The 21,979-nt window shown below is 37.2% G+C and overlaps 1 protein-coding gene across 3 annotated transcripts in view; it reads right to left on the minus strand.

Annotated features, from left to right (window-relative positions):
- The window catches only part of TTBK2 (tau tubulin kinase 2), a 130,338-nt gene that overhangs the window by 34,574 nt on the left and 73,785 nt on the right, over positions 1 to 21,979 (minus strand). For all 3 annotated transcript variants that reach the window (XM_019725389.3, XM_074327861.2, XM_019725390.3), the window contains 3 exons: positions 10,562 to 10,627; positions 6,966 to 7,058; positions 6,206 to 6,331 (listed from right to left, as the gene is read on the minus strand). In XM_019725389.3, coding sequence (XP_019580948.3) covers positions 6,206 to 6,331; positions 6,966 to 7,058; positions 10,562 to 10,627 — 285 coding nt within the window. The remainder of the gene's footprint in view (positions 1 to 6,205; positions 6,332 to 6,965; positions 7,059 to 10,561; positions 10,628 to 21,979) is intronic.

The following is a 21,979-nucleotide window of genomic DNA, read 5'->3' on the forward strand; positions in this document are numbered from 1 at the left end:
AAATCCCAGTTTGCCCTCTCAAAGAGAACGTAGACAAAGTCCAGTCTTTGCAAAAACAAGAATCATTTGTAATGTGATACTGAGGACTCACTGAGAATCCTGATACCTGAATTCTCAGGTAACGAATGGCAAATGAATGGATCAATAAAGCACTTAACCAGCAGAGCACAATAGCAATGCTGGGTTGGCTACTTCAAAGGTAGATTATTTGCTGCAAAAGAAATTGAGTCACACCAGTGATAAATAGATACAACAGGGGAAAAGAAACGCACGTGTTCTAGATTTCTCTCCTCTTCCAGGGATTTTTAGCAGCATTGGTACAGGGGGAAAAATGCATTGCACGCATCCTTTGGAGAACAGAACCAGAACAAGACAGAAATCAAATAAAGAGAATGAGTTGCAAAAGCCCAGAGTTTTAGCGGTTTTCACCACTTACATCGAGATACAGAGGACAACTCAGGAGTGTCCCTGGTGGCTGCCCCAGGGGACCTGAGACTGAGTGAGGCAGCCTGGCTGCTCAGCCAATAGGGCTGCCTGATACCAATCTTCCCTTTATGTAGTGTCAGCCCACAAGGTGAAGTGACATTGTACTAAGCTCGATGCCTCCTAACAAGGTCAACTGAAAAGGTAAGTAGCACTTCCTTTCTCCTTAACAGGACAAAGTAACATAAAGAAAATATAAAGACGTTCTATCAACATAGAAGTCATGTTGAGTAGAATATAAGAATGAAGAAAATGAGATAATTATAGGCAAATGCAGTGCCACTGAGATACATGTACTACCACTTACGTTTACGATGCTTTACAATTTAAAAAACATTCCCACAATTAATTCATTAAATTCTTAACAACACTGTGGGGAAGGTATTTTTACCATTTCACAGACAAGAAAACAGTCTTAGAAAGGTCATACAAATAGTGTGTGGCAAAACACCAACTAAAGTGTACCTTTGAAGTGCAAAGCTATTTGCACTATAGAAGACTTACAGCTAGTCAGCAGGCAAAGCAAAAACAGCATATAGTTGAAATTATCCGTGAAAGCCCGTTAAAATGCCCATAAAGGATAGACTTCTATTTCTTCAGATGAATGTAAATGAAGTAAGCTGGTTGCTTTTAGGGGTTCTATTGTATCCCTAAATTGCTATTCTTTTAAACATCAGAACCACGCTCAGTGCAGCCAGATTCTGGATGAGTGGACATCTGTCAATGAGAGAAAGACCGAGGGAGCAGCAGATTCACAAGGGCATCACACCGTCATCGTCACCACAGGGCATGGCAAACTGAGTCACCAGGCAGGCAAAAACACAGACATATTAAAAATTTTCTATCTCTTGCATATACACAGTTGAACTTAAGGAGTCAAGTAAACAGGGATGTTTTGCGACTCTACTTGTTCTATAGTTATATCAAATACCCATTCATTGATTCAGATATACACTGAATGCCTACTGTCCTGGGTGCTAGGAATGCAAAGGTGAACAAAACAGTCTTGTCTTCCGTTTGCATTCAATAGAAGCAATGATCAGATCGAGCAGATTTCATTCAATTTGGCAAACTTACTAAATGCCTATCCTTGTGCTGATTTCTTGAGGAAACTGAGATAAATGGGCAAGGCGCTGGCTCTAAAGGAACTTAGCTAGTAAGGAGACTAAACAAAGTACTGCTACAAGAGTGTAGTACTTCCTTCCTGTCAGGAAGGAATCAGAGCAGACTGAAGAAGTTGGCATCTGAGTTAGGCTTGCAATTGCACAGGACAAGCAGGTTTATGAAACGGAAGCATTGCAGGCAGGGGGTGCTGGGAGAAGGGCTGGTCATCTCATCTGACTGCATTTAGGGGTCTCATATAGCTAGGTCATGTAAGTACAATGGGGAATGAAAAGAGAAAATTAAAGGGGGTAGAGCAAGAATTCACCCCCTCTCTACTGCTTACATCAGAGTCAAGACCTTCCTCATTCCTTGCCTCTTGCCCACAAGGGAAGACTCTCTCCCAGCTTCCCTTGCAGTCCGAATTGGGCCAATGTGAATGGGTTCTGGCCACAGGGGTATATGCCGAAGTGTTTAGATCTCATCCAGGCCTGGTCATGAAACCCCTAAGCGATCATCCACACTCACTCTTCCCCGTCCTGGTAACTGTAAAGGCTACAAGATATATTTAAAAAGATAAGTGTCAAAATATGGATGGAGCCTGGATGTTCAATTACCACTTGAGAGTTGCCTAGGAGAGCCACCCAACTTAACTACACTGTTATGTGACCAAAAAATAAACCTCTGTAATGTTAAGGCACTGATTTTTTAAAAATATTGCTTTCTTTCCAAGGTATAGCTAAGCCTATCTCAATACCTTCCTAAGTAGTTTCTAACTCTCCTCTGCCTCATTTGAATGCACACAACTGCAAAAATAATTCTCTTAAAACACAAATTGGATCACAGTGCTCCTGTCTGTTAGACTTCCAAGACTTCTTGCTGCACTTACAATAAAATCCAAATTCCTTAACAAGGATTAAAGGCCCTGCATCATCTAGTCTCTGACCTTTTTTCCAATTTCATCTCAAACTAATCTCTCCCCTCTTTTACTATGTTCTGCCACTTGTCTTCTTTCCATTCCTTTCTTGAATCACAGCCTATGCACATGTCCTTCCTTTTGCTTATAACATTCTTCCTCTTATTTTTGCTCTTCACATGGCCAATACAGTCTCACTTTTTAGGACTTGGCTTAAATGGCAGCGTTAGAGAAAGACCTTCCCTGATAGCTCAACGTCTTATTTTTTTCTTTCACAAGCAGCCCATCTATGCCCTGTGGAAAATTTAACTCCTATGTTATCAGAGTCAGGGAAACCTGACTTGATGCAATCTCTGTTTAAACAATCCCATTCCTAAACCCGGAAAGTATATTAATAAGATTAATGAAGCATGATCAGCTTTGGATTTCCTCTTTGTCATATCCTCTGATCTTAGCTATGTTGTGGCAGTGTATGAATTAGCTGATACACACATTTTAGTTTCAGGCTCACCAATGGTGTGTGTGTGTGGCTTTCATTAGTCTTCTCAGCTGGCTAAACAACGCTTAAAATAATCTGAACACTCTAATAAGAATGTTCTTATGTCAGGACCATGAGATCCTATAACAACAATTTCAGATAATTCTTCATATAACTTCTTAGTTCTTTCACTGAACCACACATTTTTCTTAACCAGTCATGTTAATACTTATTTTACAGTGCCTATTGTGTTTGTGCCCACCTCTGCAAGGAAGGCAGATGGCAAAGCGCCGAAAGAGCTTGGGTCTTTTTGAATGAGTCAGAAATGAGTTCAGAAACCACTTCAGTACCATTAGTTTTCCCAGGCTACATGTCTAAACCAAGTCTCCATAAGATGGGGATAATAGTACTACCCAGGTATTACTGTGACATTGCTGTGCGTCATTATTGTGACAATAATGTGTAAAGGCACCAAGTAAGGCCTCATCTTTATCCAATCGGATGCTGCCACCTTAGTTTCCCATTAACTAGTGACAATGTAGGGTCCTGTGGTGGAATTCAAGGTTGATAAGATTTTCCTAGGCACCCGATGGAGATGTTTTCCTTTCTCAAAGCATTTTAAAAGGATTTATTAAAATTATAGGTAGGCACACTTTTTTTTTTATCACTATCTACATTTCTGAAAATGTTGGCCCAGCACTTTTTTATACACTTTTAATTTAAAATACAGTTGACCCTTCAACAACTCGGGGGTCACCGGTGCTGAGTACCCACACAGTTGAAAATCTGTGTAGAACTGAAGTTGGCCCTACCTGTATGCAGACTTCTAACTACTCATAAGTCAACCTGTACAGTTCAAACCCATGTTGTTCAAAGAGTCAATTGCACAGGGCGGCCCGATGGCTCAGCTGGTTAGAACGCAAGCTCTGAACAACAGGACTGCTGGTTCAGTTCCCACATGGGCCAGCTGTGTCCTCCACAACTAGATTGAAGACAACGAGCTGCCACTGAGCTTCCAGAGGGGCGGCCGGATGGCTCAGTATGTTAGAGCATGAGCTCTCAACAACAAGGTTGCCAGTTCAATTCCCACATGGGATGGCGGGCTGCGCCCCCTGCAACTAAAGATTGAAAACAGTGACTGGACTTGGAGCGGAGCTGCGCTGGAGGGACTAAACTGAAGGACAACGACTTGGAGCTGATGGGCCTTGGAGAAAGAAGTACACTGGTACACTGTTCCCCAATATTCCCCAATTTAAAAAAAAAAAAAAAAGGAATGCTAGCATCATTCATTGTATTACAATTTTAATACAGTTTTTTCCTTTCTTAAAATGTGTATACATTTTTTTGGCACCCTCTGTATTGTTATTTGCCCTTTGATATAGTCAGTGGAAATACTGGTATGTTTTTTTGCTTGTTGCTGGAGGTTTGTTATTGTTTTTAACTATACTGGTTGTCCAATGAGGAATTTAAAATTTTGAAAGAACAGTAATTAAACTCAAATTCAGGAATGAATTCCAAACTATAAAATTAACCATATGGACAGTATTAGTTCACAAGAGCATTCATATTCAAAGTAGAGTAATTTTTCTCAAAATGAAGACTGCAGCAGGCCTCTGTGAGGGAAGTAAGAAACAAGCTACAAAGCTCTTTTTGGAACTTGATGTCACACTGCTACGAGTCACCAGAACACACAGTCACTTAAACCAATCCCTTTTTCCCAATTTTTCTTCTCTAGTCCACCTGCCCCTGTTCCCCACTGACTGCTTATGAAAGATCAGACAGCAAGAAAGAAGCATATTATTTATGGAATCAGTGAAACAAAGAAATTGTTATGGCCGCTCTCTCTCTTCCAAAAATAGGAAAATCACTACACTTTGTTTTGTTATTATGTGACAGAAACAGAGAAGCCTCTAAGAGAATATCCAAATGAAAAACTTGGTAACAATAATCTGTCAATTTAAACTAAATTAATTATAGGTCTAAATTTCAATGTTAGCTGGTAAATATGATAGTATTCTTTAGATTGTAGACATAAGTAAGTGGAGAATGTGATCAAAAAGCTTTTGCTATGCTAAACTTTTATACTCCCAAACATTGTCAGAAAAAAAGTTATTAGCACCCAAGACGGGAAAGTTGGGATATTTTCCAGCTTTTCCTGAACTAGTCTTACAGGTATAATTTTATTATTTTATTGCAAGTAATGTGTACTCTCTAATGTAATTATAAGAACATACTCCACAGCAACTCAAATACAATGTATTTTCTCCATTTGTTAGGCAGTCTATATAGTTTATAATGCAAATAGCCAATAGGAAAGAAGACAAGTTCACCTGCTTAAGCTCTCTAAGAACCCACGGTTGTATGTTGCCTCTCTGCTTTCTATCTTGTTTATATCTTATACAAAAGCTGCAATTTCACACAGAAATAGTTATTATATGCGAATAAAATCACTGTGCTGTGGATAATCTTAATCTTTTGACTAGACGATACTGACAACACTTTAGAATATAAAACTTCCATTAACAGGCAGTAAAATCTATGTGTTGTCCTTTGTAGATAAAAATGATACACTAATATATTATTATTATTAATCTATATGCGGCTTCATTTATGTTTCAGTGGTAGTAATTATTTTGCATTAAGCTCTGACCAAGTTCTCCCTGAGTGCAGTAGAATCTTCTGAAATACAGCTGGATGGGTTAGGGATGCAATTTGTGGTAAACCTAGACAACCTTATAGGCCTCATTAACTGATGCTCTCAGGAAATGATTCACAGACCACAGACAAAATGGAGCCAACAATCTTCACTGACTGTTGTCTCCATAGCCTATTAACATATGATGTGCAACCCTTAAGCCCTGAGCAGATATATTACCTAGTTGGACATTTCCTTTCGGTCAACAAATTAGCTATAGGATTTATATAATTTGAACTATCTATCGGCAGTTCTATACACCAGATGAATCAGAGCAGGAACAGTAAAACATGTTACATGATGAACAAACCTCAAACTCTAATAAAGTATGTTCATCCAGAAGGAAGGAAACACACACACACACACACACATTGTCATCGCCAGTTAATTTCACCACATTCCTCAGCATATATTAAGATAGTATTATTCTAGGGACCTTTCCTGGTCATTTATAACATCCTCAAAGCTACAATAAGTGAAGACAGAGACTAAATGAGAGTAGTTAGCCCACAGAACTCACAAAGATGATTACCTGATAGTCTGGTTTTGTAAAATAATCCAAAGAGGAGATGTGGTCCAGAAAGACACTGAATTCTGGAGGGAGATGTTTCAACATAAGCCTGTGGTCGTACCTCTCCTTAATAGAGCCTACTTGCTCCTGGGAAGTAAAGAAAAAGGAATCAAAGTCAATTTCTCTTGGCAGGTACACATTAAGAGTCTCAAGGGTATGTGCAGAGGAATGAGATAGTGGGTAATTAAGTATAAAACAAGAACTGAGTTCTTACTAATAGCTTAATGCATAGTGCTTTAAAAATGGGGGGAATTTATAATGCAGAACCAAAGGGTAACACAAAGTTCTGCATCAGTGAATTGATAGCTCCCCAAAGAAAAAGCTGATCTTGAATCTATGTTTCTTTATCAACACAAATGTTTACAGGTTTCAAATCAAATAATAGAATGTGACTATTAAAAATTAAAAGTGTAACGAACTTATAAAAAAGAAAAAGAGAGAACTAATGAAAATAAAAGCTAAGAGTAAGGCTAGAAATCAAATCAGAAATGATAATTGTACTTAAATCAGTATCTTTTCTCAATGTACATAGAAAAAGTCGTAACATTAATTAGATCTCTAATAACAGCTCATAGAGAGAAAAATATACTTATTAGGATATAGTGAAAGTGCTTGTAAATTTTAATTCTTATACATAAGCATATTCTCATAAGAATGACTACCCAGGAGAAATTTTTATTCTTTCCCCTATCAAAATTGACATTTCCATTTCCAAAATTACCTTGTCCTTTATTTTTCTCCACGGCAGCTGACCAACCACAAACTCCACCAACATGTAGAATAAGGACCAAAGGTCATCATGTCTTCCCATTTCCTTCATAAGCGAAACAGAATTCACATTACATTATCACTCCTTGTGAATACATTACATTGTCTAAGGCCTAACCATTTTGTTTCATCTAATTAGGACTACAAATTTAGATATATTTTCCATAAATTATCTGGTAAATATATCTGTATATTTACATAGCTATACAGCAATCTATAGAGGAGAATAGATACACTGAAGAACTTTTTGATACAAAGAATACCCCAAAACCCAGAAATGCTGGAAATAATATAATTAATAACCCATTAATAAATGCATTCATTAAGAAGTAAGAGAAGGTGGGGTTAGGGGGAGTGGAAATTATTGTTTAGTGGGCTTAGAATTTCAGTGTTGCAAAATGAAAAAGTTCTAGGAATCTGTTGCAAAATAATGTAAATATATTTAAAGTTACTGAACTGTACACTAAAAAGGGTTAAGATGGTAAATGTAATGTTATGTGTTCTTTACCACAAGTGAAAAACAAAAAAAGAAGTAAAGAAAATCATGAGTCAAAATTAAAAGAAAGTTGGAAACAAGAGAAGCAAGTTGATACTGAAACTTTGGTTTTGGCAGTTCTGGGGATATCTGTCATAGCTTTTATCAACCAGAGTTTTATCAATCAGCTAGGGGATAGGGGTAAAAGCACTGAGCCAACACAACACAGAAGTTGTAACTGAGATACCCTCCCCACCACCACCGTATAGCTAGGACCCTCAAAGGGCTATCTTTAGTGCAATATATGTTATACACATTATACTGCAGTATTTTTTTTTTTCTGTAGAATTCAACCACTATCAATGGGATAAAGTGAGTGGTTAAAAAGAATTTGACACGAGAATCTGTTATCACAGGCCTGTCCCTCTCTCCTATTTGGGGTTTAAATTTATACCACTTTTGTGTTCTGGGAAATCAAGCCCAGAAGTGAAGTGTTTTCTGGATGATCCTGTCCTGCAGTAACGACAGGTACAAATAAAAATCTTGTCAAGATAAAAGCACCCTTAAATTCAGGACCTCTATGAGGCCCACCAAATATAAGCTCATTGTATGACATCATAAAGTACATTAGAAAGCAGGCTACCAGAAGTTAATGACAAGAGAAACCAAAGAATAGAATTAGATATTCAAGAATTTCAGAAATGGAATTATAGGATATAGAATATGAAATGTTTAAACAAAATAATGAAATTAAAGTCATAAGAAAGGAACCATATTGTATCCAAGAAAATGAAGACCAACTATAAAAGATTTGAAAAGGGGCCAAAAAAACCAACTAGAAATAAAAAGTACAATTATACAAATTAAAAACTCAACGGACATGTTAGAAAGCTGATCGAACACAGCAGAAAAAAGAATTAATGAAGACATACCCGAAGAAATTATCTAGAATGCAACAGACACACAGAGTTAAAAAAAATCGGAGAGTGAATTTAAGAGGCATAGAGGCCACAACAAGAAGGTCTAACGTACATCAATTTGGAGATATGAAGAAAAACGCATAGAGAGAAAGGGAAAGAGGCAATATTGAAAGAAGTAATGTCTGAGAATCTTCCAGAATCAATAAAAGACAAGAATGTTCAGATTTAGGAAGCATGACAACCCCAAAACAGAATAAATATAAAGAAATCCACACCGAGGCACATTTGAATGTATCTGCAAGACACCAAAGACAAAAAACGATATCAACAGCAATCAAGAAAAAGGAAAAACTAAATACAAGGTAACAACAGTTAAATGGATGACGATTTTCTCAATAGAATCAGAAAAAATAATTCCTTCAACATAATGAGAGAAAACAAGTATTAAACAAAGGATTAAAATGTAGGACAGCAATGAGACAAAATGAACAGAGTTCAAGTGTTCTAAAAAGTCTTTGTGGAAACTGTTTATGTAAAAAGTTTAAGATTAGGGTACCAAAAAAATGGAAATGGAGCATATTATGTTTAATCAGGGTTGCAGAGTGTGGAAGAAACAAGTTTATTAGAATTATCTGCTAAATCTTTTTAAATTAGACAAGCACCTGTGAAGGTTCCACAAGTTGCACTCCTGTGTCACCACATAAACTGACAATCATTGTTGGGAAGCTGTGTTACTATATAAAGCATTCCACTCCTCAGGTGTGCTGGGAGCAGAAATGGAAGGTAAGAATCAAGGCTATACAGTATCAAATTCCTCTACTAAGGTCAGATGAATAACAAACACTAAGAAGATGAACAGAGTAACTTTTGGAGCACTGTATGCTGAAGAGGCTTTTAGAAGAAATCTCTACTCTTCAAATTTACAAAAATAAAAAATATATATAATCTCTTTCTAGTAGCTATATAAGAAATGTTTATATAGTGATTATGATCTCTGAAATGTTTATGCTTACCACAAAAGAATGTCCTATTTCTAAGATTCCAAAGTTGACATAATTCTTTAACAGAAATAATTAGAAAGCCTACTACTTCTAAAATGTTTTAAGAATCTATTTGGAAAATAAGAGTATTTTCTTTTTAAGGCAGAATAACTGCCTGGATGCCATAAAATAAAGCAACACTGAATCAAACCAAATGAGTCTTGACAGAAGGCTACACACTGATAAAAATACTTTTCCTATTTTCAATTTACAATCACATCCTAAGAAACTAAATGCACAGGAGCATAGCATGTGAGACCTCAACATACTCTTTCTATTATATTTAGCATTGGTCAAATTTTCATTAAAGCAATTTTGGCTTCAAAGAACAAAAATGAGGTAATGAAAGAACAAGAAAAGATTTATATTTTATCAAGGAATCATTTTTTTAAATTTTCAACTCCATCCAAACAAGTTCAAGGATTGAGAATCCACAAAATACCCACCTTTCCTACTCATAATTAAGGTTCAGGATGAGAAAAAGAAATCAGAGCAGAGCAAAAGAATTAGAGACAGAGAGAGAGAGAGACAGAGAAATTAAAACTTAAACCCAAGAGGAAAGGTATAATTTACTGAGATAAAAATTGTGAAGTTGTCTACACTTGAGATCTTCATGAAAACAAAAGGTTTGATAGAGGTGCTATCACAGATTAGATGCATTATTATACATAAAATGATGACCCCTACATTTCACTAGGTATTGACAGTATGATACCCCCAAATAACTTACTGAAATAGAACACAAATGTTTTATTTCTTCAAAATTCAATATTAAATTGGTTAATACTTACTTATACCTAGGACACAAGATTCCCTATGACATATACTTAGCAATTATCTTTTCTGGCAAATCCAGTTTTATTTTCTATGTAATTGCACACATCTATTGTCCACTATACACCTTACCATGCATTAGAATTAACACCCTTCTCTCTGCTCCAAAGAACTTTCCGCATCTTTGTACTCTCATGTAAAGAAGTCAGTCTGATTCTCATGTAAAGAAGTCAGTCTGATTCTCATGTAAAGCAGTCAGTCTGATTCTCATGTAAAGAAGTCAGTCTGATTCACGCGATCGGCATGCTTATACTTATCTGACTCTCGTTCAGATACCTACCCTGTTCCGATGAGCATTGATTGATGCATAACGAACTGTTCCTCGAAAGCCTGCCACAGCTCGAGGCTACAACAAAATCAAGCAAAGAATAATAAATGAGCTTCAAATAGCAAAAGATTCAGTACACTTGTATTAACTAAGTACATGTGAGAAAAAAATATACATTATTGTCAAATAAAACACTATTTAAATTTCTTTTTATTGCGAAATTATAGAAAATTAGAGATAACTAACATCTTAGTTATCAACGAGTTCCGTTTTTTGCTCCCTACATTTTAAAATAAAGTAAAATCTATAACAAGTAACCTCTGTATATTAGAAAACATTAAATGCCTTCATATACCCAGAATCATGCCAAGAATCATAGTATACATGTTAATATTCAGGCTCTGGTTACAAATAAATATATTAAGACCCTGAAGAATCTCTAAGTAATCTAACATGCCAACCTCTTTGCGTCTTGGCTATTTCATTCAAACTCAATTCAAAGATGGTGGCAACTTGTACCCTTCCCTATATATGCAATTTATATATTCATAAATTCAAGTTAATGGGTATTTGTTATGTGCCAGATACTGGGAATAAATCCAAACATGAATAATGCATGATCCCAGTTTTCAGAGAGCTCTACTTAGGATAAAGTCCAAACTCTTCTTTGGCTTATAAAACATTCCATGATCTGGCATTGGACTCATTTCAACATGGATTTATGTGTGGTTTCTCTTACAACCAATTTTGTTTCTAGCTCAAGACTTTGCACTTGCTAGTCTCCAGTTCTAATGCCATCTCTTTGCGTGCCTCCAACGGCGAGCTCTTCTACTCCACATTAAGTCCTCTGCTCTAATGTCACTTCCTCAGAAATATTCCTTAATCATCCTAATCTAAAATACTACCCACCCTTGCAATGTCACTTTATTCTTTTACTTTGCTTTATTTTTCTCTCATAAAGACCTCACTACTTAAAATTAATTTTATGTATATTTTTACATATTTATTGCCTGTCTTCTTCCACTGGAATATAAACTCTGTGATGGCAGGGTCTTTGTCTTCATTTCACAGACATAGATACAGGTTCTGAGAGGTAAGTAAACTTACTTGCCTGAGAACACAGAATTAGTAGGTGATAAAATTAGGTATCGACCAAGGTCTTTTGACTTGAAATCATACACTGTTTCCATTCTACTGCTTCACACGGACCAAGTCAGTCCCCTTGCGATTCATGGATGGCACTATAATAGCTCAATATGAAAACTGACGAATTTGAAAATGATAAGAGCCAATAATTTTCATTACGCTTTTTTTCAGTAATTTCAAAATATCCTCAATTAACATGCATTACTGTTGTAGTCAGAAAAAGACTATAATAAATGTTACTTTAAAAATCTTTAGTTATCAGAATCACTTTGGTCATATGCTATGTAGTATAGCCTAAGATAAACATTCTATGTCTTCCACCTCTGCTTGCTCATTTTTGTAATCTATGTTTAATCTATTCAAATTAGTTGTCTATTCTTCTTTCATGAAATTCTTTCTTCCCCTTTAATTATTCCTTTTTGTTTTTAAGATTGAACTATTTAAAAAATATTCTTTGTATTTAATGACAAGTCTCAGTAATCAAAAAGTTTCTGCAATCTATTTAATACCCTTTATTTTCTTAGCTGCCATCCATTGAAAATCACAGCCAGTAGATCTCAATATTTTCCTAAGACATCATGACTAAGAGGAATGTCTACTATTCTCAATTTGGCTGATGGAACTCTGAGGTTGGAGATTCCTCTGTCTAAAAGAAAAACGTGTAACACGATATGTATGAAAGCCCTTTTCACTAAATAACATTTCAGAGGTTGTGCTTTTATTCATTACCTGACAACAGCCTTCACTAAACACAAAAATGTTTTTGTAGCATGTAATTTTTGCCCCGTTATTTTCATTCCAGTAACTGTCAGGATGAAAATATCCAAACCTATTAGCACACTCTGCAGCTGAGTCTGTGGTTAATTGGGCACCAAGACTTCCCCTTGACGGATTCCAGCCAAGACAAACCCAGAAGATTCTCTCCAGTTAAAAGCACCCCTGACCTGGCTCTGATCTTACTTCTGCCATGGGAAAGTTGAGATTTAGGTAAAGAGAAATCAACTGTTTAGAAAGATCTTAACATAACTGATTCATCAAAGAAAGAATATCAGGCTAAGAAAATTCAACCACCTTATATAACGCAGAAAAGACAATTCAACCCAATTGGGGAAAACAACTATATATACAAATAATTCTGATTCAAAGTAGATTATAATGAACATCATTAGGAAAGTACGATGAGTTATAAAGGCCTAGGAGTGGTAAGGATTCGTTCCATTTGGTGGAAAGAAGGAAAAGTCTTAAGAATAACATTTAATTGGGCCTTGACATAGGTGATCTCGTGAAACTTCCTTAATTGATGGCACTTTGGTAATATCTACCAAAATCACAAATGTGTATTTTCTCTGACCCAGCAATTTCACTTGTAGAAATTTATCTTACAGATATACTTGCATATGTGCAAAAATAATGGATGCACAAATTCATTCACTACATTAGTGTTTGTGATAGCAAAAGACCAGAAGTAACCCAAATATTCATCAACAGGGAACTGATTATATTAATATAAATTACAGTACATCCATATAATGGAATATACTTTGCAGCTGCATAAATAAAAAAGAATGAAGAAGCTCTAGATCCTAATATGAAAAGATACACTCCTAGATACACTCCTGTTAAGTGAAAAAACGAAAAATACAGAATGTACACCATGCTACCTTTTGAATCAAAAAGAGGAAAATGAGAATATACATCCATAATTATTATATATGCATAAGGATATTCTGGAAGAACACATTAAGGAACTAATTGACAATATAGCTATCTAAAGATGGAGGGAGGATAAGGGCAGTATAGGAAATGAGTGGATTTTGGATAGCAAGGGTGAAATGATTTATTTCAAGGTTTATCTTTTAATTTTTTTCAAGTCAGGTTTACTGAGGTATAATTTACATACAATAGAATTCATACTTAAGGTATACACAGTCCTAATAAATACACAGTTTTGAAAAAGATATAGTATAGTCATGTAGCTACCACTGCAATCAAGATGTGGAATATTTCTATCACCTCAAGAGTCCCTCAATGCCCCTTGTAGTCAAACCCTTCCCCTCCACTCTCAGTCTCTGGCAACCTCTGATTTCCATCACCTCCAAGAATTGTCTGGGGCTTTTTAGGTTTAACCATTCTAATTACTATGGAGTGTGGTATCTCACCGTGGTTTTAATTTGCATTCCCTGATAACTAAAGATGCTCAGCATTTGTTAATACACTTATTGGCTATCTGTAGTATCTCTTCTTTGATGAAATCTTTTGCTCATTCCTATCGTTTTGTTTTGTTTTGTTTTTCCTTCTTCTGCCTCCCCCCCCCCACACACACACTCTGGTTCAAGCTGTTGTTTCTCAGTCTAGTTGTGTAGGACACAGCTCCCTGGCCCATGCTGGTATTATGAGCCTTGTGCTCCCCCCTGCTGAGGCAGTCGGTCGCTGGTCAGTGGGTCACAGCAGCTCACGGCGGCTGGCCACTCACACTGGCCACCGGCCGCTTCCACCAACGTCTGGCTGCAGAGCAGCCCAGCTCCAGGGAGAGCCATTGTTCACAATCTTAGCTGTAGAGGGCGCAACTCACTGGCCCATGTGGGAATGGAACCAGCGACCTAGGCGTTAGGAGCACGGCGCTCCAACCACCTGAGCCACTGGGCTGGTCCCCGGTTTGTTTCTTTTATTACTGAGTTGTTTATAGATTCTGGGTATAAGTCCTTTGTCAGATGTGTGCTTTGCAAATTTTTTTTCCCTAGTCTGTGACTTGATTTTTCATTTGCTTAATAGCAGTGTCTTTCAAACAGCAGAAGTGTTCAATTTTGATGAATTTTAAATTTATTTTTCAACATATGAATATAGTAATAACTTTTCAAAAATTATATCTAAAAATATCTTTAATAAAAAAAGGAAAAAGTGGGAGTGGTTAACAATTTAAGAACATGTTTTTATTAAAATAAATACCTAGATATTTGAGTGAAAAAGAAAAAGAAAAAATATATTGGGCCTAGAAGAACCAACAGATTTACAGCAGAAAGAAGGAAATGCATTTTAAGTAAAAAGAACACAACGAACAATGCCAAAAGGGAAGAAAGTACTGTAAACGTTAGGGGAAAGAGGTGGTATAGCTGAAGCAAATCGTAAGAGAAAATAATGGAAAAGTAGGTTGGAATCAGATTAAGGATGGCCTTGAATGTCATATTAAGTTGTCTGGTTTATAATGTGTAGTCAAATGAATTCATAAAAAAACTTTAAGTAGGGAAGTGATATGATTGAGAATGTTTGGTATGTTTACTCTGCTGGAAGTATAAAGGATAGACTGGAAGGAGAAGGTAGAGAGACGAGTGAGGAAACTATTTTAATAATCCAAAGAAGAAACCATAGGCCTGTATAAGGACAGAAGCAGTATGAATGTGAAGAAGGGGATGAATGTTAGAGACAGAACGAACTCCTAGAAGAATAAACCTAGGAGAAGGCAAGGATTCTAGGCCTGAGCCCAGACCTACTGCTAACCAAAGGGAGAGAACCAGGGAGAAAAAAAAGGCATGGAGAACTAGGTAATAAAAACCCCAACAAAAAATAAGAAAGTAGTTGAAATTCTGGAAAGGTAACAGAGAAAAAAAACTTTAAAAATTTTCTTAATTAGGTCACTATAGCCCAAGGCCGTGGAAGTTTCAGCTGAATGGTTAGGAAGGAGAAAACATGGCATTCCAAGAGCTTAAACACAAATGGCCAGTGTGAGATGCCAGCTGAAGGGCTAAAGAAACTGGGGCATGCTTTAAACGAAGAGAATAAAAATGAGATTGCAGCTTTCAGTGGCTGTGAAGCCAGAGAGATCCCAGCCGGCAAGCAAAGACATCAGATCTCATCGCCCTCCCAGCCCTTCCACCCTCTCCCAGAAGCTCTCAATAAAATGGTTTGATCACCACGTCCCCCCACCCCCCAAAAAATGAGTATGCAGATTGAAATCGTTAAGCAAATAGAAATTCAACTCTGAAATTGTATGGATCTAAGTATTAAAATTACCTGTATAGTTCAGGACCTCTTTGTACCTCACATCCCTATTTACTAGAACTAATATATCTTAAAGGTGATAAATAGTAGAAGCTCTCAAACCAGCCACATAAACAACTGACTAGTGTCACAGAGATGACATTGTAATGCATGCTAACTGATGATCCTATGCCACAGTTTGGTAAATAAACACACATTTATGTTTTGAGGGAACTTCTTTGTGATGATGGAAGAGTTTTATATCCTGATTGTGGTGTTGGTTATAATGAATCCCTACATGTGATAAAATTGCATATACCATTCCCCCAAGCCCCCAAGAAAACGTACATGTAAAAAATAGTGAAATCTGACTCAGGTCTGTACTTGAATTAATAATAGTATACCAATATCAATCTCTTAGTTTTGACAATGTACTATGATTATGTAAGATATTCTCACTGGGGAAGCTCTGTGAAGGGCACATGTACCTATACTACCAAACAATAGCTCCCTGAATCTGCTCCATACTCCAAAACAACTACCCGTGGGTCTACAGAAGAGATTAAAAGCAAAGCGAGGGACTGGTTAATGAAAACTAAGAATGGAGGTTATGTCTAGGGCTGCAATAGCCAATATAATAGTAACTTCAAAGTAAATGAAATTTAAAATTTAGTTCCTTGTTTGCTCTGGTCGCAATTCGAGTGCTCAATAGCCACATGTTGCTAGTGGCTACCACACCAGACAGTACAAATACTGAACATTTCCATCTCCATAGTAAGTTCCACTGGACAGTGCTACTCTAGGAAGGAAAAGGGATGCGATCAGGAAAGGGCCACAGCTTCTACGGTGGTAATGAGCTATTTCTTAACCTAGAGGGAGGCCATGGATGTTATAATATTTTTACTTAAAATTTATATATGTGTTTTTTACACTCTTTTGGAATATATATAGCAAGACAAAAAAATAATCAAAATATTGGTTTTCACAGATAACATGATGGCATTCCTAGACAATCCAAGCAACTCGCTTCAAGTTTCCTAAAAGCAATAAATAAATCTACAAAGGCAACTTCTGATTTTATATTAGTGGAACAATGTGAGTGATTTCAATCATAATCATGATCCAAAAGTATGAAATTAATTTTATTTGAGATTTAAAGAAAACGATGAAATCCTACTGGCATAAAAACTCTAAAAGGAACCAGCTATCAGTATATAAATAAAGGGAAAGTTCACTCCTTACACAGCCTGGGCCATGTTCGACCACAATAATACTCTCCCTTCCACAACCCAGGTTAAACCCAATTCTTGGATTAAATTACACCTCTAAAAAGCAGTTAAAGATATCTGGGGAAAACCACACAACTGTACTGACAACTGTACCTGAGATTGCCATAATACCTCAAGGAACTTTCAGCACAACCCAGAAATCTATTTTCCTAGTCAGTTTACTCTCTCTCTCTCCATGATAACTGTTTCACAGATCCTCTTCTCTCTTCAACCTCTAACACCACTACACATTCTCAGCAAAAAGCCTTGTTTTCTTCAGTGAGAAAATAAAAGCCATGAGACAACTTCAACTTCCTGCTACCAAATCTAAATGCCTAGCTGCATGTGTCCACTTATTCTGCCTGTTCTCAGTTACAACAGAAACGGGTTCTTGCTCTTATATAATCAGCTAACCTCGTCATTTGTGCCAGGATTCCTTCCCGTCAGCTATGCAAGAACTTGGCTCCTATAATTATTCCTGCTCTGTCCTACATTATCAATTTTTTTCACGTCTCCTGGAGCATTACCATCAGTACACAGGCATGCTATAATAACTACCATTTAAAAAAAATTAGGGAAAGAAGAAAGGATGAATTTGACTGCCCTTTCCACTACTCCCATTTTACCAGTCCTCTTTAGAACAAAACAAACTCCTCCAGGGAGTTGCTTATACTCCCTTCCTCCACGTCCTCTCCACAAGTCTCTCTTTAACCTACTCCAAATAGGTGATCCAGATGGTCAGTTCTCAGTTCCCACCTTAATGGACCCAGCAGCAACATCGGAGGCAGGTGATGACACCCACACATACCTGAAGCACTTCCTTTCCTTGTCTCCCACGATGTCATATTCTCCTGCTTTTCCTCCTACCGCACTGACTGAGCCTCCCTCCCACTCTTGGCTAACTCATAGTTCTTCTTTATCCATCATCACGTTGCTAAAGGCCTCCAGTGGTTCAGACTCAGGACCTCTTTTCTTATCTAGCTATACCTTCATCCTACCTGATCTAATCTACTTCCATTTTTGAAATCATCATTTATTTTTAAACATTGGGAGCAAATGATTCTTAAATTTATATTATCTCCAGCCCTGATTTCTCCTTTGAGCTACAGATTACTACATCATATCATCTTCTTGTTATTTCCATCTGAAACCTAACAGGCATCTCAAACTTAACTTCTAGAAAATAGAATTGTTGTTTTTCCCTCATTGATTCTGCTCTTCATCCTTCCCTATCATGGTTAATAGCATGACCATTCATTCAGGACAAAAAATTAGAAGTCATTCTTACCTCTTTTTCTTTCACATCTCACTATCAAATTCAGAAGGAAGTCTTGTTAAATCTATCTTTAAAATAAATCTTAAATATGGTCATTTCTCACCACCTTCCTTGTACCACCCCAATGCCCTAGGTCCCAGCCACCATCCATGATCACTGGACCATGGCATTAGTCTTCTAAATTGTCTTTCTGATTCTCCTCTTGCTCTCAATAGTGTCTTCATATAGTCAGAGTGACTTTTTAAAAAATATGTTCTAAAAATTTTAAAACTGTTATTTAGAATAGAAATGAGATTTCAGAAATACATTCAAATCCAATAAACTGCTTAGAACCTAACTTCTTTATCTGCCTGACTACCAATTAACACAAGAACACTGATAAAAACAAAGATAAGTCTTCCCAGAATTTTTAGGCACTTAAATTCTCATGTGATTGTTTTAAATATAACCTACTTCTGTATATAAATAACTATACTATACAGTTAGGTTATTGACGGATCATGTAACAGATTATACAACAATCATGATCAAATATTTCCAAAGGCTTCCTATCGCACTTAGAATAAAATCCATCTCTGCAAAATCATACACAATTTGGGACCTACCAACCTCTTAAACCTCGTCTCTCTCCTCTTACCCCCTCATTATGCTGTGCTGTGCTGTGCAGCCTCCCTGCTTTTCCAAACCAAACTTATTTTGCCTCAGAGGCTTTGCACTTGCTGTTCCCTTTGCCTGGAACACTTTCTTTCCAGATATTCACATGGCTTATTCTCATATTCATTCAATGCTCAACTCAATTCTAATTAATACATCTGAAACAGTCTTCTGTCCTCACTGCCTGTTTACTCTACTTTGTGTTTCTTCATAGCATTTACACTATTTAAAATTATGTATTTATTTGCATATTATCTATCTTCTCGACTAAAATATAACCTCTATAAGAGCCTCGTTTTGGTCTACTTGATCACCGCTGCAGTCCCAGCACCACACCCATGCCTCACACATAATATGTGCTCATTAAACATGTTACATGAGTGAATAAAAAATGACCTGATAATATTCAAGAAACTAAAAAAAAAGTACTTAGAGTAGAAATAGGATTACAGAAATACATTCAAATATAACAAGCTAAATAGAAACTAAATTCATCACCAACCTTTGCTACCTATTAATGCAGGACCTTCACTAGAACCAGAAAGATTTTCTCATAATTTCTAGGCACTTAAATTCTCACGTGCATATATTTTAAATATAATTTACATTTATGTATATAATTCTATTATTAAATAGTTAGCTCACTCAAAACCAATGTTTCAACTTTTATGCAAATAATTTGCTAGCTATGAAAGTCATGATCAGTACCAAATTAAAACAAACTGAAGTTTAAAAGTAGACATATGCGGTATAACAATTAAGTTCGAGAACTCATCCTAGACAAAGTGCTACATACCTCATTGCTGAATATCACTATGGTCACCTTTGAAGTGCTCCCCTTGGGAAGCTATGCACAGACGCCAGCACCTAGTCCACCCTTCAAAGCAATTCTGAAACTCTTTTTCTGGAATGGCCATCAGAGCTGTCATCGTATTATGTCCTGAATGTCATTAAAATGTCGTCCTTTCAATATTTCCTTTATCTTTGGGTAAAGAAAAAAGTCACTGGGGGCCAGATCAAGTGAGTAGGGAGTGTGTTCCAATAGTTATTTGTTTACTGGCTAAAAACTCCCTCACTGACAGTGCCGTGTGGGCTGGTGCATTGTCGCGATGTAAGAGCCATGAATTGTTAGTGAAGAGTTCAGGTCATTTTGGTCTAACTTTTTCATGCAGCCTTTTCAGCACTTCCAAATTAGTCAACTTGGTTAACTGTTTGTCCAGTTGGTACAAATTCATAATGAATAATCCTTCTGATATCAAAAAAGGTTAGCAACATCATTTTGACTCTTGATTTGGACTGACAGAACTTTTTGGTCACGGAGAATTGGCTGACTTCCATTGTGCACTTTTATGCTTTGTTTTAGGATAGTATTGGTACACCCATGTTTCATCACCAGTGATAATATGGCCCCAAACATCGTCTTGCCTCTCCAAAAGTCTTGGCAAACTTTGATTCTCCTTTGCTTTTGTTCATCAGTGAGCTCCTTCAGGACGATTTTTGCATACACCTTTCTCATGCCAAGATGAAGGTTTTTCCTAAGTGTTTCTCTATCGATGTTTACTTCATCCAATATGCTTCTCACAGTTACTCAACAATTTTGACACACAATTCGACAAATTTTTGCAACGTTTTCGTCCGTTCTGCTCATTACTGTCTGCCTGATCTCTTTTCATCAGTGATGCATTCTCTCCCCTCAGAAAAACATTTAATCCATTTGTACACTGCCATTTTCTTTATGGCATTATCCCCACAAACCTGGACTAACATGTTCGTGATTTCACTTCCACTCTTGCCAAGTTTAACAGAAATTTAATGTTTGTTTATTGTTCTAATTCAAGCTCAGACATTCTCATAACAGCACACAAAAACATGCAACAATAATGAACACCATTCAGCAAGACACCACCACACATCAACAAAAACAGCTGTGAGACACTGATATACCAAGGTTATGAAACCTTACCAAACTGTTTGTACAGTGCTGCCAATGTAAGCGAGCAGTGGCCAAGTTCGCGAAATTAACTGTCAGTCTTCGTAAGTATAAGAACTGTAGTGGGAGACCAATTGCCAGTATGGCAACGTGAGAAGCTCCACTGATCCACACCCCAGTAAAACTGATGAAAAATATTTTAAAAAAACAACTAAAGCCTCTGGAAATGGCCCTAGGGCAAACAACAAATGAAGAAACATCTATTCAAGAAAACCTATGAAAATTCAATAAGAAAGGCTAAACTATGTACAAAACCAATCCCACCCTCTCAGTAGGGTGGCTCCACTTCAGACTGCAGCAGCCAGGAACCCAGGGCTCCCTTCTTCTCCACTTCCCAGCCAGAGGGCTTTCTGACCAAAGGAGCAGGACTTCAGTATTTCTCCTCTCTCAGATGCCTGCCTGTTGCTGAGCAGGCTAAGTCCTGAGCAAGTGTGGGTGGAGAGGTGGAAGTTCCTAGCCTTCTCTTATGGAATGGAGGCTCTACCTTGGGCAGGGTTCCAACTGTCCTTCTCCTGGCTCAGGAGGCAGCGGTTCCCAGCCAGGAGAAGCAAGCAGAGGAGCCTTAGGCTACTGCTCCCAACTCAACTCCAGGGCTCGGATCCTGACGTGAGTAGTCACCAGACGGCAACTTACCATTTCCTCATCCCCAACTCCAAACCCAGGCTCACTCACCTGGAGGAAGAAGACGACTTTTGTTTTAAGAAAAAAACAAAAGAAAAAGATACCTCCTAATCTCTTCCTAAAGGAAATTATTTCATTTGCAACAGTTAAGTTAACCTAAAACCCCCTCTCAAAAATAGTGGAGGTTGTGGTAAAGGGAATTGGAAGGAGGTTGGTGGATCTAACGAAGATACACCTAGAAGATAGGCCTGCCAGGGGAGAACCAGAGGACTAAGACAGATTGGAGGGACCCTCCTGAGGTCACAACAAACATCAGAACTCTGACCTCAGAAACAATTCCACTTTAGGAGGCACAGTTTGATTAGTCTGTCAAGGAATTTATGCCCAGGGCACTGCTGTAAACAACAGAGCAATCAGCCAGCAATTGGCGGAGCTTAACACACACTTGGGGGTAGAGGTCCCTAAAATAATCCAGTGAGGCACTAAACATATAAAAAAGC

Source organism: Rhinolophus sinicus, chromosome 3 (assembly GCF_057876585.1).
Source record: "Rhinolophus sinicus isolate RSI-liver-muscle chromosome 3, RSI-T2T, whole genome shotgun sequence".
In the NCBI taxonomy this organism is placed as follows: domain Eukaryota; kingdom Metazoa; phylum Chordata; class Mammalia; order Chiroptera; family Rhinolophidae; genus Rhinolophus; species Rhinolophus sinicus.